Source organism: Delphinapterus leucas, chromosome 13 (genome assembly GCF_059928025.1).
Source record: "Delphinapterus leucas isolate spDelLeu-1000000601 "Yukka" chromosome 13, BTC_Dleu_Yukka2, whole genome shotgun sequence".
In the NCBI taxonomy this organism is placed as follows: Eukaryota; Metazoa; Chordata; class Mammalia; order Artiodactyla; family Monodontidae; genus Delphinapterus; species Delphinapterus leucas.
The window spans coordinates 14,202,417-14,223,032 of record NC_143141.1 but is presented as its reverse complement, the minus strand read 5'-3'; the positions used below and the strand labels follow the sequence as shown (position 1 = coordinate 14,223,032).

Below are 20,616 nucleotides of genomic sequence, written 5' to 3'. Positions count from 1 at the left end.
AGTGATAACCAGCAGTTTCTAAAATTAAGAAGTTTTAAAAAGTAAAATGTATGACAAATGATGATAATTGAAGACTAAAGTCAACCTGTCTTCATTATATGGGAAAATAGTAATTAATTTACCTACTTTTATTTCCAAACCAGAATAACAAGTTTTCTGATTTAGTGCAAAATGTATTTTCAGCTCTGCAAAAAGACTTCAATGTTACAAGTAATACACTTCATTGTGAAGGATCACTGTATATCATATATGGGGTTGCAGCTCAGGAAAATGAGAGCAAGAAAGAGAAATGTGCAAATGATACAACACAGAGAAGAATATAATACGCACTTAGTGAGAAAATAAAGATTCAAACAAAGACATTAAAGAAAGGTTTAATCTAAGGGGGGATAATTTCAAAAAGATTTGGAGAGTTCCATCTCTGCCTAGATATAGAAAGCTGAGAAGGCCCTCAAGACGGTAAGACAAAGCTGAATGAACTACAAAATAACTTTTCCTGAACCTGTTGAAAAGTTCAGGTCACAAGGCAACAGTGCAGCATGAAATCTAAAGAAAGGCACTTCTAAGAAAAGAGGGAACACCAGCACTGAATCATCTGTGGCATAGCCTGGACGGCAGGCACCTTAAAAGCAACTGAAGAAAATTCAGTTAAATTTCTAAATAAATTGATAAAGTCCAAGTGTGGGTTAGTGGACAGCAAAGAACCTCAGGAGCCACAAGTACAATAGGAGGTCACATCAACTTTCAGGTTCTGCAAATGGAAATGGCATAAAAATGCTGAAACGTACACAAAGAATGCCTTCATTGGCTCACAAAACTTGACACAGCTGAAGAAAGAATCAACAAACTTGAAGAAAAGTCAATAGAAGTTACCCAAACTAAAAAAAAGAATAAAATAAAGCAAAGTATCCAAGAGCTATGAGATAATAACAAATGGTCTAACACATGTGTAATTGGTAACCCAGCAGGAAATGAGAGAAGAGAGCGTAAGTATTTGAGGAAACAATGGCTGAAAATTTTCCAAAAATAATGAAAAATATCAAACCACAGATGCAGAAAGCTCAGAGAATCCCAAACAAGGTAAATATCAAAAACAAAAGAAAACAAACAAAAAATACAATGTAACACCACACAACACACCTAAACACATTATATTCAAGATGCTGAAAATCAGAGATAAAATCTTAAACCCAGCTAGAGAGGAAAAAAGTATGCATTAATGACAAAGGAACGAAGATAAGAAGTACATCAGACTTCTCAAAAGAAACTATGATCAGGAGATAACGGAGAGACATCTTTAAAGTGCTGAGAGAATTTTAAAAATCCTCTCAATCCAAAATTCTATATTGGTGAAAATATCATTCAAAGTGAAGACAACTTCCAGATTCAGCTCTGATATATACAGATTGGAAGTCATCACTCCCATCCATAAAACAAGGAAAAAAACCAACAACTTTCCTTTGATTCAACAGAAAACCAAGGTTATAGGGCAAACTGCCATCCTGCAATGTGGAGAGAGAGGTGAATACAGAGAGTGACAGTTGAGATATGCTTACCTGGACCACTGGAAGGAACATTTAAATGGTAATTTCGACTAATTGCTGGTAGATGAGTGTAGACTACCATGAGAATGAAACTCCTAGGGCCCCCAAAACTTTCATGGGCTTTACCTCCAAGAACCACAGAAGTTTCTCATGGTGAAAAAGCAAGAAAGATACCCCTGTTTCTCTGGCAGGGAGAAAAGAAAAGTAACCATTCTGAAATATTCACACAGTGTTGTTCTTCATAAAAAAGGCCTATTCTCCAGTAAAACAAACCTTACTAGAGCCTTATCTCACCCTGGAGAAGGGCGTTTATCTGACATTGTCTGCTTTCTCCTAGTCTTCCTATGTCACTGGGAGTGGGCAGGAAGCTAAGAAACACTTGTGAACGCCACATCCAGGGACACAGGTCACTACAACACTGAGTTTTAATAAATTACAGAATGCTCCCAGTCCCCCACACCTTACCACCACACCAATAGGGCTCCAGTATAACAATGCATTAGAGATAAAAGAGACGCAAGATGCATGCCCTATCTAAAGAGGAGTTTTTGTGGATGCCCAAGATAACAAGAGAAATAAAAACAAGGACAGTAGAGGAACTTTAAGCCTCTGGCACCTATAGCCACAGCAAACATTAACATAGCCAAACCCCTAGCCTGATCACCATAAAACCTCATACTGAAGACCTATTTACCTCATTTCCTATTACCCCACACATCATGTCGTTTTCAACAAAAAATTACAAAGCATTCTAAAAGACAAGAAAAACCATAGTCTGAAGAGACAAAGTAAGCATCAGAACCAGACTTAAATATGACATAGATATTGACATTTTCTGGCTCTTGTGGGAAAAGTAAACATTACCCAAGAAGAGACAGGTAATGTAAGCACAAAGATGGAACCATTAAGGAACAAAAGGAAATGCTAGAACTATAAAATAAGTTAATATTATAACAGAAATGAAGACTGCATTTGACGAGTTCATCAGTACATAAGACATAAACAAAGAATAGATCAGTGAATCTGAACCACTGAATAGAAACTTGCAAAACTGAAATGCAATAGGAAAAAGAATGAAAACAAACAGAAGAGGATATCTAAGAACAGTGGACAATTTCAAAAGATGTAACATACACATAATTGAATACCAGAAGGAGAAAAAAAGAGAAAACAGTACAGAAAAAATATGAAATAATAATAGCTGAGAACTTTCCAAAATTAATGACAGACTCCAAACCATGGATAAAGGAAGCAAAGAGAAGACAAAGTAGGATAAGAATCCAAAAAATGACAACTAGTTATCTCATTTCAAAATGGGGAACATGAGAGCAAAGAGAAAATTTTGAAAGACAGAGAAAAAACATACCTCACCTACAGGGGAACAAAGATAAGAATTACAAAAGACTCCTTGTTAGAAACTATGGAAGCAAGAAGAGAGTGGAGTGAGATAAAGTGTTGGAGAAAAAATCACCAACTTAGAATTCTACATCCAGCAAAATTATCTTTCAAAAGAGGAGAAGTAAAGATTTTATCAGACAAACAAAAATTGAAGGAATTCATCACAGCAGATCTAGATTACCAGAAATGTTTTTTAAAAGTTCTTCAGGGAGAAGCAAAATTATACAGGTCAGAAACTGGGACATATATAAAGGAAGAATATTAGGGAAAGAATAAATGAAGAAAATATCTTTTTTCTTATTCTTAACTTTTTTTTTGGGGGGGGGTGTGGCATGGCTTGCGGCTATTAGTTCCCCGACCAGGGATTGAACCCATGCCCCAGAAGTGAAAGCACTGAGTCCTAACCACTGGACTGCCAGGGAATTTCCTATTCTTAAAGTAATAATAGTGACAGTATATTGGGTGAAGATAGAATATGGATAACTGAAATGAATGAGAGCAATATCATAATGGACAGAATACACTGTTAAAAGGTATCTGCATTACATGTGAAACAGTATAATGGCATTTGAAGTTAATGTAATTACAAATGTATATTTCAAAATCTGGGACAATCACTAAAATCTTTTTAAAAACACATAATTGATATGCTAATAGATGAGATTAAATAAATCATATGAAAGGTTCAGTGAAAACTGGACAGGGGAAAGCAAGAAAGTGAGAGAGAGAGAAAGAGAGAAAGAAAGAAAGAGTCAACTATACATTGCCTACAAGACTAAGGTTAAAAGTAAATATAAAGACTAACATTAAAAGTAAAAGGAAGGAGCAAACACTAATCAAAAGCAAGCTCTCTCCTATCTCACACAGTATATAGAAATTAACTCTACATTAGTCAAAGACCTAGATATAGGAGCTAAAACTATAAAACTCAGAAGAAAATACAGGGATAAATCATCATAACTTTAGATTTGTATTAGAAACCTCCCAAAAGCATGAGCAAAAAAAAAAGAGGGCTTGCCTGGTGGCGCAGTGATTGAGAGTCCGCCTGCTGATGCAGGGGACACGGGTTCGTATCCCAGTCTGGGAAGATCCCACATGCCGCGGAGCGGCTGGGCCCATGAGCCATGGCCGCTGGGCCTGTGCGTCCGGAGCCTGTGCTCCACAACGGGAGAGGCCACAACAGTGAGAGGCCCATGTACGGCAAAAAAAAATGTATATTGAACTTCATCAAAATTAAAAACTGTGCATCAAAGAATATTATCAGAAAAATAATAAGATCACCTATAGAATGGGAGAAAGTATTTGCAAATTATATACCTGATAAGGGTCTTCTAACAAAATATATAAAGAATTCATACAACTCAATAACAAAAAGACAACCCAATTAAAAAACAGGCAAAGGGCATATACAGGCATTTCTCTGAAGGAGATATACAAATGGCCAAAAATCACATGAAAAGATATTCAACCTCATTTGTCATTAAGGGAATGTAAATAAAAACCACAAGATACCACTTCACATAGAGCATACTGACTATAATAACAGAATTGGCTATAATCAAAAATATAAGTGTTAGCAAGGAGAGAAATAGGAACACTTGTACATTGCTGGTGGGAAGGTAAAATGGTGAAGCCACTGTGAAAAACAGTTACGGAGTTCCTCAAAAAGGTAAATAAATTCTACTCCTAGGTATATACCCAAAAGAATTGAAAATAGGTACTCAAAAAATATTCATATGAGAATGTTCATAACAGCACTATTCACAACAGTCAAAAGGTTGAAACAACTCAAATGTCTATCACTGGATGAATGCATGAGTTGTGAGATATGTATGCAATGAAATATCATTCAGCCATAAAAAGGAAGTAAGTACTAGCTACATCATGGATGAACCTTGAAAACACTGTAGTAAATGAAAGAAGCCAGACATAAAAGGCCCATATATTGTATGATTCCACTTATAAGAAATTAGAATAGAAAACAGATTGGTAGTCACCAGATGCTGGAGGGAGATTAGAATAGGCAGTAACTGCTTAGAGGGTACGGGGCTTTATTTTAGAGTGATGAAAATGTTTTGGAAATAGATAGAGGTGGTGGTTGCATGTTATGAATGTACCAAATGCCACTGAATTGTTCAGGGTAAAATGGTTCATTTTATGTTATGTAAATTTCATATCAATGAAAATGAAGTAAAGAAAGAAAAAAGAAAGAGAGGGAGTGTGGGAGAAAGAAAGGAAGGAAGAAAAGGAGGGTAGCTGTATTAAGACAAAGCAGGCTTCAGTACAAAAAAACTTATCAGAGCAACAGAGGCATTAACTAAGGATTCAATAAGAAAACAAAACAATCCTTAGTGTGCATGCACCTAAAAACAGAGCATCAAAATATATGAGGCAAAAATTCATAGACCTGAAAGGGGAAATGGACAAATCCATGTTATAGCTGGGGAATTCAAAACCTCCCTTGAGATAATCAACAAATGGAACAGAGAGAAAATCAGTAAGGATATAGCTGACCTGAACGGAACTATCAGTCAACTTGATCTAATTAACATTTATAGAATACTCTGTCCAACAACAGAACACATAGACTTCTCAAGCTCACATGGAAACACTCCTCAAGACAGACCACTTTCTGGGCCATAACACACACACTCTAACAAATTTTTAAAAAATAGAAATCATACAAAGTGTGTTGTGAGATCACAATGGAATGAAGTTAGAAATCAGTAACAGAAAAGTAGCTGGAAAATCCCCAAATTTTGGAGATTAAACAACACACATCTAAGTAACACATGGGTCAAAGAAAAAGTCTCAAGATAAATTTAAAATTATTTTGAATTAAATTAAAGTGGAAATAAATACAACTTATGAAAATGTGTAGGGTGCAGCAAAAGCATTGGGAAGTTAATTTATAGCATTAACTGCATATATTAGGAGAGAGCTAAACATCAATAATCTAAGATTCCACCTCAGGAAACTAAAGAAAGAAGAGCAATTTAAGCATCAAGCAAGCAAAAGAAAAGAAACAATAAAAATTACAGAATCAATGAAATTGAAAGGAGGAAAGTATAATAATAGAAAATCAATGAAACCAAAATCTGGCTCTTTAAACAGATCAATAAAATAGATAAGCCTTTAGCCAGGTGAACAGAGAAAAAAAGAGAGAAGACAAGTTTACCAATATCAGAAATGCAAAAGGGGTCATCACTATTGATTCCATGGAGAATAAAAAGACAATAAAGGAATATTATGAAAAATTCTATGCTCACAAACTTGGTAAATTAGATGAAAGGGACCGATTACTTGAAAGCCTACTAAAACTCACACAAGGAGAAGTAGATTATCTGAATAGGCCTATTATTACTAAAGCAATTGAATTGGTAGTTAATAACTTCCCAACAAAGAAAGTATCAGGCCCAGATGGTTTCACTGGTGAATTCTACCAAAGATTTAAGGAAGTAATGATAACAATTCTCTACAAAATCTTCAAGGAAATATAAGAGTGAATATTTCTTAATTCATTCTATGAGGCCAGCATTATCCTAATATCAAAACCAGATAAAGACATTACAAGAAAGGAAAACTACAGACCAGTATCTCTCGTGAATGCAAAAATCCTCAACAAAACGTTAGCAAATTGAATGTAAAATTACATAAAAAGAATTATAAACCACAACCAAGTGTGATTTATTCCAGGTACGCAAAGCTGGTTCAACATTCAAAAATCAGTCACCGTAATCCACCACACATCAATAGGCTAAATAAGAAAAATCATATGAATTGACACAGGAAAACCATTCTCCTATACTCACAATAAAAACTTTCCACAAACCTGAATAAAAGGAAAATTCCTCAATTTAATTAAAAAAAAAACTGCAACCCCACCCTCACCCCAAACTATAGCTAACATCATAATTAATGGCAAGAAATTAGAAGCTTTCCCCCTAAGATAAGGAACAAGGCAAGGATATCATCTCTCTCTACTCCTATTCAACACTGTAATGAAGTCCTAGCTAATACAATACAAAAAGAAGAGGTACACAAATTTGGGACAAAACAATTAAACTGATGTGTGTGTGTGTATATATATATATTTATTTATTTATTTATTTATATTTATATTTATATATATTTGTTGTTGATTCTTTGGAATGGATATAAAAAATCTCCAAGAACTCCAAGAATTAACAAGCAAATATAGCAAGGTCATAGGACAGAAGATTAATATACAAAAGTTAACTGCTTTCCAGTATACCAGTAATAAACAATTGGAATCCGAAATTTTAAAAACATTTACCATAGCACCAAACAAAACAATAAAACACTTGGGTAAAAATCTAACAATACATATAGGATGTACATGTAGAAAACTACAAAACGTTAATGAAAGAAATCACAGACATATAAATAAATGGAGAGATATTCCATGTTCATGGATTGGAAGACTAAACACTAATATATCAGTTCTTCCCAACTTCATCTGTAGATTCAATGCAATCCCAATCAAAATCACCAGAATCTATTCTGTAGATATCAACAAACTGATTTTAAAGTTTATATGGAAAGGCAAAAATGCCCTGGAGTAACCAAGACAACCGTGAAGAAAAACAATGCTGGAGGATTCCCCATTACCCAACTTTAAGACTTAATATAAAGCTACAGTATTCAAGACAGAGTAGTTGGCCAAAGAACAGACACATATATCAACAGACCAGAATAATTAGACCCACACAAATATGCCCAACGGATGATATAACAAATAGATATTTTTTCTCACAATTGAAGGAAACTAGTTTTTAAATGCCCTAAATTCAAATCTTCCCAATAATGCTGATTAGCTCAATCTCCATTTTACTAACGTCCAAAATGCTAAATTCTACTTTCTGTTTATACTTGGTGAACTATATCTACGATTGGAACCCTGAGGCATGAATTGGAGCAATTTAATAACTACATAAAAGGTGGTAACTAGCTGATAGAAAAATTTCACATGACCACCAGAAAATCTTGCTTTCCCCAAATGTTAGCAATAGTCAGAAAAATAAAGAACATATTTTCTGAACTTGGTCTTCATGTCTCAGCTTAAATGTTACTTTGGGAGGCCTTCTGTGACCCCTGGGATAAGTTAAACCCACTTGCAGTATAATTAGGCAGAACCCTATACCTCCTCTCTTTTGTAAACATTACATTAATTATATTAAACTAACATAATTATATATAACTAATATACTGATATTAATGTGTATACACATTATAGACTGTATGGCTCCAGCAGGTCAAAGACCTTTTCTTATTCACTAACCCCTTGTGCCCCTGGCACAAAACAAATGCTCAATAATTATCTGTTGAATTTAACTGCATAAAATATGTGTTGTGAAGAAGAGGCATAAAATTTCAGTCACCAGAAACACCAAAGATCTATGTTTTTAAATGTCAAAGAGAAAAAGGTTCATAAAACTGGTCAAAATTTTTTCTTTAACTTACAAAATCGAAAGGGATTTTGTGAAAGAAAAAATTCCTAAGAGAAATGGGAATAACCAAAATTATCCAGCCATGACCCAGATCAGTAGTTCTCAACCTCACTCCACACAGAAGTTACCTGGGACATTTAAACAATACGAATTTAATTGGGCTAGTAATAGAGCCCAAATGATAGGTAGTACTTAAAATTTCTTCAGGTGAATCTAATGTTCTGTTAGGGTAAAATACAGTCCAGTACAAAGAGCTCAAGAAACTGTCTCAAACAAGTCTCACAACTGGAAAGATCACTACAATAAACAAGAAAATGAAAACTGATAAAATGGAAATTTAACAAACATTTATTTAATACCAATAGGGTTTTAGTAATAAACAAAAAGCATTTATAATTGATAGGTTAAGTAGAACATAAGCAAGGAGTACAGTATAAAGAAAAATCAAATTGTAAATCAGACAGTATGCTGTGAAAACCATAAGAATTCTACAGAGAATTTCACACTATCAAGATATATACTTTATTCAAATTCATTCATAGAGTCTACTACATGTCAAGCCAACTAGGCACAGGAAACTAAAACAAATAAAAGTGTGTTTTCTATAAACAGTGTGGAAACAAATGGTAAGCCAAATGGAAAACAAGATGATTGAATCCCTGTTCTCATCCTTCATTGAAATTAATTAAGTGGATTGAAGACTTAAATACAGAACGCAAAACTATGTTACTTTAAGAAGACAGTATAGGAGAATACCTTTATGATTTCAGATTAGGAAAGGATTTCTTCCTTTTTTTTTTTTAGGAAAGGATTTCTTTAAAAAGACACAAAAATCAATAAGCATAAAGGAACAGACTGATATTCTTATCTATACTGAAATTAAGAATTTTTACTCATCATAAGATACCATTTAAAGGAAGGAAAAAGTTCAGAAAATTGGAGAAGCTATTTGTAACCACATAAATGGGAACAAAAGCATTTATAAAGCCTTGGTATCCAGAATATATAAAGACCTGTATCCAGGATACATAAAGATTTCCTATGAATCAATGTCTTTTTTTTTGAATTCTGAACTTTGTATGTGAAAACCCACAGGATGAACGTGTCTCTGCATGATGTTATCTTCTTCCAGAGAAGACCTAATTTGCTTCAGGCAAACATCTAGCCTAAGAACACTGACAACTGGTTATTAATTAAGCTTAATAAATCCAATCAGGGATAGGGATGATTTGACACTGGACAGCAGTCTTTGCAAAGGCCGATTTACTTCCAGCTCACTATTACCACTAAGGTGTATCCTTTCAGAGTTCTAACCAAAAGCCTTGGGGACTTAAATGAGTCCCTCATCCTTTGTGTGCCCTGCACTCCAATTTTTGAACCCCCTAACCACAGGATGTCAAAATCTCTCCTCAAATTCTCAGTTTCTCAACACTGCATGAGGAATTAGAGGATCTCTTTAGGGGGAAAAACTGGTCCCAAATGACTGGGCTCATGTAATTGAGCTTCCCACTTCTCTCAGATCTTGATTTTGCAATTCTTCACTACCTTGGTAGTTTTCAGTAATTTCAAATGGTTATACTTTTAATCTAGCTCTTCTAGTTATTTTCAGCAGGAGGGCTGGCTCAAAAAGCCTAGTCTCTAATCACCTTCATAATTTTTTAAAGACTATATTTCTTTCTTCTAATTAAAAGGCCTAGAAGCAAGAACACTCCAGTAGTAATAAGCACCACGAGCACCTAAATTTTGGTTTCTAAATACCATTCCCACTAAAAGAAATTTGTACTCCTTGGAGAAACTGTTGATTCCATGTATCAGAGTGGGATATACAAATCACACTGCTATAGACAGAATGTTTGTATCCTCCCAGTTGGGATGTTGAAACAGTCCTCAATGTGATGGTATCTGGAGGTGGGGCCTTTGGGAAGTGATTAGGTCATGATGGCAGAGCCCTCATGAAATGAGTTTAGTGCCTTATAATAGAGACTCCAGAAAGCTTGATCCCCCTTTCTGCCCATGTGAGGGCACAGTGAAAAAATGGTCACCTATGAACTAGGAATCAGGTCGTCATCAGACACTGAATCTGAGGGTTCCTTGATCTTGGACTTCTCAGCCTCCAGTACTGTGAGAAATAAATTTCTACTGTGTATAAGCTACCCAGTCTGTGGCATTTTGTTATAACAGCCCAAATGGACTAAAACAGATATCTAGTTAGAAGTAAATTCCTCTCCCACTTTTGACCCCCAGCTACCTAGCTCCTCTCCCTGAAGGTGATGTCTGTATAAAAGACTTTGGGTATCCTTCAAGATTTAAAACATATATAAAACTAGAAATTAGCCAAAAACAACAAATATAAGTGAACTTAGGTCAAAAATTGCCTACTCTGATCACTGTCAGATGGATATAGAGAAGATGGTCAATTAGGGTATCTTCAAATGTGTAAGCATTTTCTCTCACCATCTCTACTTCATGAAACAAATATTTGATAGACACCTTACTCTTATTAAGGGAGTTCAGCACTATGCTGAAAAGTAGATGATAAGAAAAACGCGATCCTTGCTCTTAAGAAGCTTACAGTTTTGCTGAGGACACGAAGTAAAAAAGAAAGTATTCTTCCTGGATAACACTTTACTAATGTCTTCCCTGATCCCCTGAATCCTGTCTAAAACCATGCTCTGCGGTTCCTTCCTCTCCATCACCATCCTGTCAAAAATCTGCTCTTTTCCAGAATTCTCTCAATTTCAGTTCATGATACCAACACTGAGTGGGATGATGGATTTGATGGCGGTGAGGTTAAACAGAAACCTAAGAATCATCTTTGCACTTTCATCCCACACCCAGCAGATAAGCAAATTCTGACTATATATCCTAAATATTTCTAAAACTCCTCCTATCCTTTCTATCCCCGTTTTTGCTCTCAGTTAAGACCAGCATCATCTCTCATCTGGGCCACTTAATTGCTCCATACCGAAGTCTCTTCCCTCCAATTCTTGCTCCAAACCACTATTCTGAATGCTCCCCATCCTTAGTAGGCATGATACATAGGCCTTCATTAATCTGCCCTCTACCTACCTCTCCAATTTAATATCTTACCATTGCATCCCACTCAGATATAACCTTATTTCATCCTTCAACCATTCTAAACTTTTTTCTGGTTCCTCCAACCTACATTCCACACTTCTATACCTTGCATCTGCAGTTTATTTTGTTTGGAATGCCTCTTCTTTCCCAGTTCTATACCAATCCATCCACCTGGCTAATACCTCTTGTGACAAGACCCAGATAACCTCCCTGACCAGGTCCTCTTCCCTACTCTGAACAGTAAGTTACTCCCCCCACACACTGTGACATCATAGATCTTGTACATACTTATATTACTGCTCTTATTTACCCTAAAATATAAGCATTTGTTCACATGTCAGCCTCCCCCAAAACTTGGTATCCTTTGAAGTTGTCCTCCAGTGTCTTATTTTTGCAAACCTGATGTCAACCCAATATACACTAAAATATCTCAATAAACGTTTGTTGTATGAACTAAGTGAATGAAGCCTTCTCTTTTCCTCTATCTCCCTTTCTCATTTTCTTCCCCCTTTGGATAGCAACCCACAACCATGTGTCATGACTGTCTATGGATATAAGTTACTTACATGATTTCAGAATTCTGATGCCATAAAAGGTGACTACATGTTCTACCCAAAGGCTAAATTAGCAAAGTCCCTAAGTGAGGACAGCACAATTTTCCAGCAGAACCTCGGGTCCAAGAGAAGAATCTCTTTCAAGCATAATCTCAAGTCCCCTTGATTCCCATCCTAAGATGGTCTCAGTTTCTAAATGGATTACAAGGCTCATCTTCAGCAGGCCCAATCCAGTCTTAAGCTGGACACTTTAAGACAGAACAAGTTTCACCACTAAGATGTCTCCATCAAAGTATCTGAGATAGCTGGGGGCAAAGACTTTAGTCTGTAAAGCCCCTTATACAGCTAATGTTTCCCTGGAATATCCCTTGAAACACTGCTCATCTTAAAACTACTTGACTTGAAACCTTAATCTTATTCTGATACTCATTCATCACTCAATATTTATTTAGCACCTACTCTGTGCTGGATACTTTACCAAAGCTCTGGGGTCATCACCCATAACATAAATATGTATATGTGACGTGACCTGACTTGCCTGACCTGACTTGTCACCATGGCCTAAATGACAATGACGATGGTGTGGCATGGCTGCACCTGGCCCCTGCTTATTCTGTGCTGGGACCTCATCTTCCAGTCCCCAGTGAAAGGCATACTATAAATTGATCCTAATTCAAGAGTTGTCCAGCTGACTCTACAGCATTTAGTCGGTTCTCTTTTTCCTCTAACTCTCCTCTCTCTGCCAACATTATCTTGGATTTTAGTTTGTTTTTTAAGTTTCCATTATTTAGCTTCTTTTATAAAGTTGAATTTTTAATTTTTCTCCTTCTCCCTCTCAAAAAAATGCCAAACTAAAACTAAAATGTCAGACATTATTTGTCTTCTTATTCATATAATGGTTCTCAATACTTTACCTGTGCTTCCACAGCTCTATGGAGAAAAAAGTACTTCTCCTTCCTGCTTTATTGGCACTTTCTGGAATTACAAATTCAATGCTAAATAATTGTGGCAGATGACAAAACAATTTCCTCATAAATCACAAGGTATAAAGAGCTTGGTAGAAGCTGAATGTAAAGCAAACAGAGACACTCTTCTGACAAATTAGAACAAGGTATAATTAGAACTCAAAGGATAGCTTGGAGTACCGTGAAGAGGAACTTGAAGAAAATCTTGGGCAGGGTATCTCCAGTACCAGTTAAAGTAAATAATCTAACACTAAAATTCCTACTAAAGAGTCAAGAACCTGGACTTCCCAGGTGGTCCAGTGGCTAAGACTCCATGCTCCCAATGCAGGGGGCCTGGGTTTGATCCTTGGTCAGGGAACTAGATCCCACATGCATGCTGCAACTAAGATCCCATGTGCTGCAACTAAAAAAGATCCCACATGCTGCTACTAAAGATCCTGCATGCCACAACAAAGATCCCTCGTGCTGCAGCCAGGACCCGGCGCAACCAAATAAATTAAATATTTTTTTAAAAAATGAGAGTCAAGAAACAATTCACAGGCAGGAGGTGTGTGGAAAATATGATAGTGGAGGGCTAAATCATTTTTTTTTTTTAATGTACAGCTCACTCTAACATTTTTTTAAATTATTTATTTATTTTTGGTTGCATTGGGTCTTCGTTGCTGTGCACAGGTTTTCTCTAGTTGCATCAAGCAGGGGCTACTCTTCACTGCAGTGCACGGGCTTCTCATTGTGGTGGCTTCTCTTGTTGCGGAACATGGATTCTAGGCGCGCGGGCTTCAGTAGTTGTGGCACGTGGGCTCAGTAGTTGTAGCTCGCAGGCTCCAGAGTGCAGGCTCAGTAGTTGTGGCACACGGGCTTAGTTGCTCTGTGGCACAGGGGATCTTCCTGGACCAGGACTGAACCCGTGTCCCCTGCATTGCCAGGCGGATTCTTTTTATTTTTTTATTTTTATTTTTTTTTGCGGTATGCAGGCCTCTCACTGTTGTGGCCTCTCCCGTTGCGGAGCACAGGCTCTGGACGCACAGGCCCAGCGGCCATGGCTCACGGGCCCAGCCGCTCCGTGGCATGTGGGATCTTCCCGGACCGGGGCACGAACCCGTGTCCCCTTCATCGGCAGGCAGACTCTCAACCACTGCGCCACCAGGGAAGCCCCTTTTTATTTTTTATTCTTTTTAATTTATTTATTTAATTTATTTTTGGCTGTGTTGGGTCTTCGTTGCTGCACGTGGGCTGTCTCTAGTTGCGGCGAGTGGGGGCTACTCTTTGTTGTGGTGCACGGGCTTCTCATTGCGGTGGCTTCTCTTGTTGCAGAACATAGGCTCTAGGCACCCAGGCTTCAGTAGTTGTGGCACGTGGGTTCAGTAGTTGTGGCTCACAGTTCTAAAGCACAGGCTCAGTAGTTGTGGTGCACAGGCTTAGTTGCTCCACAGCATGTGGGATCTACCAGGACCAGGGCTCGAACCTGTGTCCCCTGCATTGGCAGGCAGATTCTTAACCACTGTGCCACCAGGGAAGTCCCCCAAATCATTTCTAATCACACAAGTCTGGGAGTGATCACTCCAACCTCTGAACTCCTGTAACTATATATGTGATACCCAATCCAGACTTGTTCTTGAAATGCATATCTTTACTTGCTAGACGATACATTCTTTGGCTGTTTATTTCATCTTTATAATATCCCTCTGGCAGGCATATTTAAAAAAAAATCTCGTTTATCAACCCTGTGATTTTCAGGTTTTAACTTACTTTCACAGGTAGGCTACCCTATTGGAGGAGCGTACAATCTTCGAGCTCTTAGCAATTACATTTATCATTTAAAAGCAGTCTCAGTACTATTCAAGTAATACATATACTAGAGATCAGATTAAATAGTAATGAGACTGTTTTCCCATAATCTTCTCACTTTATGAATGGCAAACCTAAGACCAAATACTGAAGGTAATAATCCTTCCTAACGTCAAAAATACACTTCTATAATAACAAGCACCTCAGAATATATACATGCCACAAAATGTGCATCTATATAATGTTATACAGTTTGAAAAGTGATGTCACATACTCTTACCTCATTTAAGCTCCACAATTTTTATTTTACCAGGGAGTAAAACTGCATAAGTTGCCTGAGGGAACTAATAATTATTGAGTGCCTACTGTTCTGGTACCCATCATTAACAAATACGATCAACACATACGTTACGTGCCGACAACCTCATGATGCATGACATTGGTTTTTAAAACAGGCCTGCTAGAGCTGAACATGTAAGACTATTTATTAAATGAAAGATTTTAGGTTTGTTTCCCATTATGTGTAAGTCTGTACTGGGTGCTGTAATTCTTCTCAAACTTTAATGTGCATACTTATCACTGGAGATCTTGTCAGAATTCAAATTATGATTCAATAGGTCTCAGGTAGGGCTCAAGATTTCTAACAAGGTGCCAGGTGATGCTGATATTGTTGGTCTGCATTTTGAAAGCAAGGTTGGACTTCTCTGGTGGCACAGTGGTTAAGAATCTGCCTGCCAATGAGAGCAAGGTTGTAGAATATATAATTTACCCTGGGAGTTCCCTGATAGCCTAGCGGTTAGGATTCCGGACTTTCACTGCCAAGGCCAGAGTTTGATCCCTGGTTGGGAACTGAGATCCCATGAGCAGCCTGGGGCGGCCCAAAACAAAAACACAAATTTACCCTAACTAGCACTACTGGCTAAAACTTAACGTCCTTTCACCTTCAATAACTCTTAAGTGATACTATTATCATTCCTACTTGACACCCAAGACTAAGGCTCAGAGAAATTAATTTTGCCTACATGACAAAGCTGATGTGTGCGGAACCAGATTACAAACTTAGGCACACGGGCTCCACAGGGCACTCAACCGCTCCACAGTATCCCGACATGATCGCAGTTGACAGGCAGATTCTGAAGTCTAAGCCAGATGCAGAGTTGTTATCTCCTGTACCACTCTTCCGAGTGGGGTCCCTGCTATAATTGTGCGTCTGGTGTCAACAGAACGTTGGAGGGCAGGGGAAAGAGATCCAGAGCCTCCCTCTCAATACGGCGCAGTGAGTAGGGAACGCCCGGACCGTCCTGCGGCGGGGACGGTGTCCTCGGGGTACCACGGAACCAGGGGAGGTACGCCAGTTGTCCTCGGGCGGGAGTGAGGGGGCGGGGCCTGCGCCAGGGAAAGGTTCCGGGCGGGACGTACCAACGCGCGCCGGGGAAAGGGTTCCAGAGGCGAGGCCGGCGCTGCTGCCTCCGCGCCCGGAACCGAAGCCGAGGAAGTCTTAACCCGACCCTCGGCTCCCTTGTGGAGTGGAATACAGGGTTCTCTTTCGCTACAGCCGTTTCCTAAGAGACTTCCTCCGGCCCCTCAGTCGAGTGGGAGGCCCCGGAAATGGGGGCCGAGCGGCACCTGGCCAGCCGCTGGGGGGAGACTGTCCAGTCGTTTACCAACTCTATCACGCCCCACGCAAACCCACCCACTCCGGTGCCGCCGTCGCAGCCCTTACCAGCTCTTTGGGCGGCTTCTCTGGGGTTTTTCCAAACAGCCCCATGGCGAACTGAACTCGTCTCACCCCTCCCGGCTTTCCGTTCCCTGCACCCAGGCAGGTCACGGGCAGCCGCCTGGGCGGGGCCGCTGAGAGGCGAAGAGTCGGGGCGCCAGGAGCAGGGAGCGGCCGCGGGGGGAGCCTTGGTGCGCATGCGCCGAACTCATGCGCAGACTTGGGTCGGCGGAGTTTTGTCAGAAAGATTGAGGCGATTGCGCACTTTCTGGGAGGGGACTTGTGGGCACAGGTGTGTTCTTCTGAGGCGTAGAGGCGGTTCCTCTGAAAGATGCGAGTTTATTGACTACACCTGGTGATTACAGCTGTGCCTGCTCACCTAAACCTGTATGTTGTGGCACCAGAAGTCTGTATCTCTACCCAAACGAGGTACAATACTTTTACAACCACTTTCCTAACATCTTTATCCTTCTGTCCCGTAGGCACCTCACATGCAGCGAGCCAGAAATGACCTCTTCCTCCCGGCAGACCTACTCCTCTCCTCTGTTGTCACTACCGTGACCTAGTCACTAAAACCTGGACATTATCTTTCCTGCCCCTCTTACCAAGTCCCAACAATTGTAACTTTCCTTTTTTTTTTTAAACTCCAGCCCTCCTCTTTCATCCCAAGTGTCACAGCTTCTGTTCGGGTCTTCGCCACTTCCAGCGTGAATAATTCCTACCTGCCGTGTGTGTGTGTGTGTGTGTGTGTGTGTGTGTGTTCCTGCAGTCCACATACACCATAACCTTCATCAAATTCTCAGAGGACTCTGTGACTGAAAAGGACTAGTCGCATTTTAGCTGGGCAATCTCTGATTGAACCTACAACGGTGACCTGATGGCTGCTGTCATTACCTCCTCTCATGATGGGAAGAGTCATTTAGTGCCTCAACCCCATACTCCCATCTCTGGTGGGAATGTAAAATGGTACTACACTCTGAAAATACTTTGGCAAGTTCTTTAAATGATAAACGTACATCTATCTCATGCCATTCCACTGCTAGCTATTTATCCAAGAGGAGGAGAAGAGTATGTTCTTACAAAGACTTGTACAGGCCTCCTTATTTGTAATTGCCAAGAACTGGCAATAATCCAAATGTCTATCAACAGGTGAGTGGATAAACCAATTGTGGTAGATAATAAAAAAGAACAGACTTGATACGTGCAACAACATGGATGAATCTCAATTATGCTGAGTGAAAGAAGCCAGAAAAAAAAAAAGAGTACATTTTGTATGATTTCATTTCTATAACATTCTAGAAGATGCACACTATAGTAACGAAAGTAGATCAGTGGTTGCTAGGGCACAGGGTTTGGTTTTGAAAGAGGCAGGAAGGAGGGATTGCCAAGGGACATAAGGAATATTTGGGGGGGTGATGGATATTATCTTGTTTCTGGTGATGGTTTCACAGACACCTACAGTGTTAAAAATTGGACACTTTAACATGGAAGCAACCTAAATGTCCATCAGCAGATGAGTGGATAAAGAAGATGTAGTGTACACACATACACACAATGGAATATTACTCAGCCATAAAAAAGAATGAAATAATGCCATTTGTAGCAACATGGATGGACCTAGAGATTATCATACTAAGTGAAGTAAGTCAGACAAAGACAAATTACATATGATATCATTTATATGTTGACTCTAAAAAATGATCAAATGAAATTGTTTACAAAACAAAAACACGCACAGACATAGAAAACAAACTCTTGGTTCCCAAAGGGGAAAGGAGGAGGAGGGATAAATTAGGAGTTTGGGATTAACGGAAACAAACTACTAAATGTAAAATAGATAAGCAAGGACCTTCTGTATAGCACAGGGAACTGTATTCAATATATTGTAATAACCAGTAATGGAAAAGAATCTGAAAAAGATTATATATATATATATATATATATATATATATATATATATATATATACAAAATTGAATCACTTTGCTGTACACCTGAAACTAACACATTCTAAATCAACTATACTTCAATAAAAATGGACACTTTAAATATGTACACTTTATGTCAACATACTTCAATAAAGTTCTTTTTTAAAAAAATAGCAGTATAGGGGCTTCCCTGGTGGCACAGTGGTTGAGAGTCCGCCTGCCGATGCAAAGGACACGGGTTCATGCCCCGGCCCGGGAAGATTCCACATGCCGCAGAGCGGCTGGGCCCGTGAGCCGTGGCCACTGAGCCTGCGCGTCCGGAGCCTGTGCTCCTCAACGGGAGAGGCCACAACAGTGAGAGGCCCGCGTACCGCAAAAATAAAAAATAAAAAAAAAATAACAGTATATGTTCACTGTAAAAAGTAAAACCTCCAACTCACTTCCTCAAGGAAAAAGGTCTCAAACTACTTATAATATTAAATAGTTGGTGTAACTTCTTTGTGATCTTTCCTTTGGAGAATTTTTTTATATATATTTTTACTTATTTGGGAGCATATCGTACATATTGTTTTGCAATCTTCTTTTAAAAAAATTTTACATAGATTTTCATTGATATTAATATCTAGAGCTAAGGGATTCCAAAGCAGGAATGTACTAACATTTATTTAACCATTTCCTTATTGTATGACATTAAGTGGTTTCCAGTTTTCCCCTTTAGCAATAAATATAGACACAGCTTAAATTTTTAAGGTACTATCAATATCCTCCATACAGTTTGCACAGTTTGAACTACCGACAGTGTGTGAGAGCACCCTATTCCCTAAATCCTTGCTAACAATGAATTTAATCAATATTTTACATTTTTGCCAACTCGAGGGTATAAAATATTGTTTTAAATTTTCATTTCTCTGATTACTAGTCTAGATGAGCATCTTTTGGTATATTTGTTGGCTATTTGAATTTCTTCTGTGAATTGCCTCTTCGTATCCTTTGCCCATTTTCCATTGAATTGTCTCCCTTTCTTCCTTCCTCCCTTCCTTTTATTTTTTTTTTTAGTGTGATGGAGCTCTCTGAAGATGAGAAACCTGTTTTTAGACATTTTAGAAATGTTTTTAAGTCTCCTCCACCATATCCCTCTTCTTTTTTTTGAGAATGAACTATAAGGCAGAAATTTTTCAGGTGGGAGGTCACTGGACTTCCAATTAGTCAACAGTATTTATTAAATGCTTACTATGTGTCAGACATTCTATAGGCTGTAAGAAAACCACGATGGACAAAAAAGAACCTCATACAATCCGATGAGAAGGACAGGTACTAAACAATGGTGATAAATAAAATTGAGTGAATTACCACAAATGTGTAAAATTCTGACTATAGGAAGAACATGGTGTTCAGTGACTCTTCCCTGAGCATATTTTGCTTTATTGTGCTTCACAGATACTGCATTTTTTTTTGCAAATTGTAGGTTTGTGGCAACCTTGCATCAAGCAAGTCTGTCGGCACCATTTTTCCAATGACATTTGCTCGCCTTATGTTTCTGCGTCACATTTTGGTTATTCTAGCAATATTTCAAACTTCTTCATTATTAGTGTATTTGTTATGGTGACCTGTGATCAGTGATCTTTGATGTTACTATTGCAAAAACAATACAACTTGCTGAAGGCTCAGATGGTTAGCATTTTTTAGCAATAAAGTATTTTTGTATGTACATTTGTTTAGACATAATTCTATTGCACGCTTAATAAACTACAGTATAGTGTAAACATAACTTTTATATGCACTGGAAAACCAAAAAACTCGTGTGACAAGCTTTCTTGCATTATTTGCTTTATTGTGGCAGTCTGGAACCGAACCCACAATAACTCTGAGGTATGCCTGTATAAGCTGAGGCCTGAAGGATGAGCTAGCAGAGGGATGAAGAGTTTCCAGTGCAAAAGAAACCCCATGTGCCTAAGAGCCTTCCCAGTTACTAGCGGGTGGAGGTTTGGCGCCACAGGCATTTCATTTCCTAAAGGTGCATTTGTTCTAAAGTTGGTCATCGAGGACAAAGAGGCCAAACAGAGTGCGGAGGACAGTTTGATTTGGTATGTGGCATCTCACAGAAATACGGAGCCCGAAGCTACCGACAGAGCCTTAAAAACACATCAATGCATTTGCTCCTCAGCGACTGGAAG

General features: G+C 38.5%; 1 protein-coding gene across 3 annotated transcripts in view; it reads right to left on the bottom strand.

Moving 5' to 3' along the window:
- RNF103 (ring finger protein 103) overlaps nucleotides 1–20,616 on the bottom strand; it is a 127,466-nt gene that overhangs the window by 65,932 nt on the left and 40,918 nt on the right. Inside the window, exon 1 of one of the 3 annotated variants that reach the window (XM_089922848.1) lies at nucleotides 16,522–16,729. The exons of 1 other annotated variant lie outside the window; for it this stretch is intronic. In XM_089922848.1, coding sequence (XP_089778974.1) covers nucleotides 16,522–16,714 — 193 coding nt within the window. In that variant the 5' untranslated portion in view covers nucleotides 16,715–16,729. Of the gene's footprint in view, nucleotides 1–16,521; nucleotides 16,730–20,616 lie in introns of those variants that run through there. One more of the 3 variants, XM_022556041.3, reaches the window with a different exon arrangement.